The 5040-nt window shown below is 44.5% G+C and overlaps 1 protein-coding gene across 1 annotated transcript in view; it reads left to right on the top strand.

Moving 5' to 3' along the window:
- The window catches only part of ash1l (ash1 (absent, small, or homeotic)-like), a gene marked incomplete at its 5' end in the record, with an annotated part of 70226 nt that overhangs the window by 24748 nt on the left and 40438 nt on the right, over positions 1 to 5040 (top strand). The window contains 2 exons of the mRNA XM_079522127.1: positions 264 to 470; positions 2084 to 2230. Coding sequence (XP_079378253.1) covers positions 264 to 470; positions 2084 to 2230 — 354 coding nt within the window. The remainder of the gene's footprint in view (positions 1 to 263; positions 471 to 2083; positions 2231 to 5040) is intronic.

Below are 5040 nucleotides of genomic sequence, written 5' to 3'. Positions count from 1 at the left end.
TGTGAATGATGGCAGAACAGAGCAGATCATTCTTAACTAAGCATTATGTTATGCTTTAGCTATTGAAAAATAGCAGATCTACAAGCTCGTAGCGCGCCACCGAGTGGCGCGCTACGAGCTTGTAGGTCTGCTATTTTTGAAAAATCGTGAAAATGCGCCACAAATCTTTGAACATAATATTCTTTCAGAAGACTTTTTTATTTAATTTCGACGTCCGGCCTAAATGGGTTAACTTCATTCTCTCTTCATTCCGCCGGCCCCAGGATGAGCTTGGCGGAGTGCTCTCCCAGCACCTGCCCCTGCAGGGATCAGTGTGACAACCAGCACATCCAGAGACACGACTGGGTCCAGTGTCTGGAGCGCTTCCGCGCCGAGGGGAAAGGCTGGGGCATCCGCACCAAGGAGTCTCTCCGCTCGGGGCAGTTCATCATCGAGTACCTGGGAGAGGTGGTCAGCGAGCACGAGTTCAGGTGAGAGGATGGTTTTAAATATTTAAAAATATTTAAATCCTGTATATTTCATTAAGAAATAAAATAAAAAAAACAACCCAGCAAGCACGGTCAGGACCTGGACGAATTAGTGACGTCTCTATTGGGGCCACCAGATCAAGTCAAACCAAGACTAGTCAGATCTGTCCCAGAATATCACCTGATTTCAACCAACATACATTCTGCCCACTCTAAGACGGACGTCCCTGGATGAATCAGAGAGAGTCCGATCGAGGCCAGATCAACTTAACGTCATATCATAACTAGTCAGATCTGGCCCAGAAGAAGCTATATTATTATTTCAACTGGTGAAGACGTCCTGGAAATTACGTAAAGATCATCCTCATACGGGCTGTGATCTGGCCTAGTCCTGAACGTAAAGATCATCCCCATATGGGCTGTGATCTGGCCTAGTCCTTAACGTAAAGATCATCCCCATACGGGCTGTTTGATCTGGCCTAGTCCTGAACGTAAAGATCATCCCCATATGGGCTGTGATCTGGCCTAGTCCTGAATGTAAAGATCATCCCCATATGGGCTGTGATCTGGCCTAGTCCTGAACGTAAAGATCATCCCCATATGGGCTGTGATCTGGCCTAGTCCTGAACGTAAAGATCATCCCCATATGGGCTGTGATCTGGCCTAGTCCTGAATGTAAAGATCATCCCAATATGGGCTGTGATCTGGCCTAGTCCTGAACGTAAAGATCATCCCCATATGGGCTGTGATCTGGCCTAGTCCTGAACGTAAAGATCATCCCCATACGGGCTGTGATCTGGCCTAGTCCTGAACGTAAAGATCATCCCCATACGGGCTGTGATCTGGCCTAGTCCTGAACGTAAAGATCATCCCCATATGGGCTGTGATCTGGCCTAGTCCTGAACGTAAAGATCATCCCCATATGGGCTGTGATCTGGCCTAGTCCTGAACGTAAAGATCATCCCCATATGGGCTGTGATCTGGCCTAGTCCTGAACGTAAAGATCATCCCCATATGGGCTGTGATCTGGCCTAGTCCTGAACGTAAAGATCATCCCCCATATAAGCTGTCATCTGGCCTAGTCCTGAACGTAAAGATCATCCCCATATGGGCTGTGATCTAGCCTAGTCCTGAACGTAAAGATCATCCCCATATGGGCTGTGATCTGGCCTAGTCCTGAACGTAAAGATCATCCCCCATATAAACTGTCATCTGGCCTAGTCCTGAACGTAAAGATCATCCCCATATGGGCTGTGATCTGGCCTAGTCCTGAACGTAAAGATCATCCCCATATGGGCTGTGATCCCCATATGGGCTGTGATTTGGCCTAGTCCTGAACGTAAAGATCATCCCCATATGGGCTGTGATCCCCATATGGGCTGTGATCTGGCCTAGTCCTGAACGTAAAGATCATCCCCCATATGGGCTGTGATCTGGCCTAGTTCCTCAATGTCACACGATGACGTCATCATGACGTCATCATGACGTCATCATGACGTCATTTGGCTTGCTGGGAAAGGTCTTTCTATCTTGCTCTCTTTCTCAATGTGTTTTTCCTTCCCTTCCCTGATCTCTCTCTCTCTCTCTGTATGTCTCCCTGTTCTCCCCCCCACCAGGAGCCGTATGATGGAGCAGTACTTTGCCCACAGCGGTCAGTACTGTCTGAACCTGGACAGTGGCATGGTCATCGACAGCTACCGCATGGGCAACGAGGCGCGCTTCATCAACCACAGCTGTGAGCCCAACTGTGAAATGCAAAAGTGGTGGGTGTTTTCTTGCTTCCTCTACTACAGCCTTCCTTTTATTCCAGGCCTGAGAGCTTCACGCCATGTGTTGTTTTGGACAGATAAACACAAGCTTGAGTCCCCTCATTAAACCATTCAGGCCTGACGTCGAAATTTAAAAAAAAATGTTTTCTAAATCATGACAATTTTCGGAAAGATTTGAGGAACATTTTAATGATTTTTCAAAAATAGCAGACCTACAAGTTCATAGCGCGCCACTCGGTGGCGCGCTATGAGCTTGTAGATCTGCTATTTTTCAATAGCTAAATTATAACATGTTTAAAACACCAAAAGGGGTTCCCGCCCAAAATGGGTTAATGGTTAATGTGGTTAAACGCTAACGTGACATGGATGCGTTCCAGGTCTCAATGGATTAAACCCCAATTGAGTAGAATTTGTAAATAATTCCGTGTGCGTTTGTTTTTGTTTTAAAACCGAAGGGTGGGGTTCTTCTTACTGCATCAGAATAGAGCGTCGCAGTCCCGCCCCCCTCGAGAGACCCGGAAAAGAAATCCCCGTTAATTTTCCTCAGAGACTTTTCAGAAAGTATTTATTTAAAGACGTTCACGCCGCGGACAAAGACAACTCTTGTCGTGACAAATCATGACAACAAACACAATTTTTCGGGCCGAACAAATAATTAGAAAGAAGAAGAAAACGGCAGGTTGCAACACTTTTTTTGTTGTTTTTCTTCTTTGTAATTATTTGTTTGGTCCAGAATATTGTGTTTGTTGTCATGATTTGTCACGACAAGAGTTGGCTTTGTACGACACTTATAAGGTCTTTCAATAAATACGTTTTGAAATGTCTATGGGAAAAATGCATTGGGAATTATTTCCTGGGCCTGGCGTCGTCATGAAAGGGGGCGGGACTATGACGCTCTAATACTAAGGGTTCCATTTTCGTCACCAATAAACCCCTTATCCCTAAACTTCTTTGCCTTTTTTTTTTTACTATTTTGAATAGTTAAAATGGCCAGTCTACAAGCTCACAACGTGTCAATGTAGATTGGGCTAGTTGGACTATTCAAAAATGTTTTTCAAAATAGTAAAAAAAAAAAAAAAAAAGGCAAAGAAGTTTAGGGATAAGGGGTTTAGCGGTGACGAAAATGGAGCCCTATATACCACTAAAATTCACATCCTTTCATTTGTCGAATGAAAGTTAGACCAAAATCTTCGGCATCATCCCATGTAGGAGATCTCTACTGTTTGGGCAGCGTGTGACAAATAACATCTGATCCATTTCTGAATCAACCCGTAACATCATCATCATGCACGCTACACTGCCATCTCAAAAGACGTGGCTTCTTGTGCGCGAAAGAAACACTTTCCTGGGGGTTTTTACGTGGGTAATATGTGTTTTTTAGATATTGTATTATTTCAAAGTGTCCATGGGCTCCCATGATGTCATGGACACTGGGCTCACTGCCTTCCTACAATTCCCATAATGCTTTGGTCCACTGCTCCTCCTTGTGGATAGGGGGAGGGCTGTCTTATACTGAGACATGTAGTCCAGGAAATAAGCGAGCCCCAGTGTTCATGACATCATGGAGCCCATGGACACTAGGGCATTCACTTCTAGTCATTTTTACTAGTTGCCTAGTTTACTAGTCGACTAGTAAACTACCTATTGTGTAAAAAAAAAAAAAAAAAAACGTTTTTTTTTTGTTTGTTTTTTTAATAAATATTTGTACATTTAAAAACGTTGTATATTGGTGACTAATCTTGAGGCCTACAAAATTGGGGATTTTTTTTCTCTTGTCAACTAGTCAACTAGTACCAACAAGGTCGACTAGTGGATTTACTAGTCGGCTAGTTGAATTGTCGACTTGCCCTAATGGACACTTTGAAATACTGAAATATCTAAAAACACACATTACCCACATAAAAACCCCCAGGGAAAGTGTTTCTTGTCTCCCAAACATCATTAAAATAAGATCTGGTTGCAAAAGGGGGTGAAGTGGCCCGTTAAGGCTGCAGGTGTGACAAATGATCATCAATGAGCTCGTTAACCTCCTCTCGTCAGGTTTGCGGTCCCAATGTGATCCAATCACCTTGGCTCCTTTCAGCCCGCGGACAAAGGTTTTAACGTCCACACAGTCCAGGATAAACCAATTGACTGGTTTCTAAGGCATGGTCATGGATTCTAGCCATTGGCCAGGTTAAAAAAATCCTCCGTCAACAGAGACCCAGTTAACCCATTTTGTGCGGGAACCCCCTTTTGGTGTTTTTAAGCATTATGTTATGCTTTAGCTATTGAAAAATAGCAGATCTACAAGCTCATAGCGCGGCACCGAGTGCCGCGCTACGAGCTTGTAGGTCTGCTATTTTTGAAAAATGGTGAAAATGCGTTTTGAACTCAAATCTTTGTGTCTGGGGGGGTCCCTGGAACTACATATTTTCATTTGGTCGGTGGCCAAATACATATAATTCCAGGGGTCCTTGACATGAAATAGTTTGAGAACCACTGGCATGGAAACATGAGGGTTTTTCAGAAAACTGTCAGGGTTTAGAAGACATTTGTAGAATCTGTTATCAGGTCGAAATGGGTTAAGTAGGCGTCTCCACAGCCATGCAACTGCAACAACAACAGCATCAACAACAAGACCTGCTTTGCTATTGTTTAGCCTTTGTGTAGGTGGACGGTTTTGTCGGTTGTAGCTTAGCGCTGATGTTGCTAGCGTTTAACCCCCGAGGGGCTGAGTGAGCACAGACAGCTAACGACCACAGAGACCTCTATACTCTGCCCTGCAGCCTGCAATGTAGGACACACGTGTGTGTGTGTGTGTG

This window comes from Electrona antarctica, assembly GCF_951216825.1.
Source record: "Electrona antarctica genome assembly, chromosome: 15".
NCBI classification, from domain to species: Eukaryota; Metazoa; Chordata; class Actinopteri; order Myctophiformes; family Myctophidae; genus Electrona; species Electrona antarctica.
Note: the sequence above shows the minus strand (reverse complement) of the source record. Positions and strands in the feature narration are given on the sequence as shown.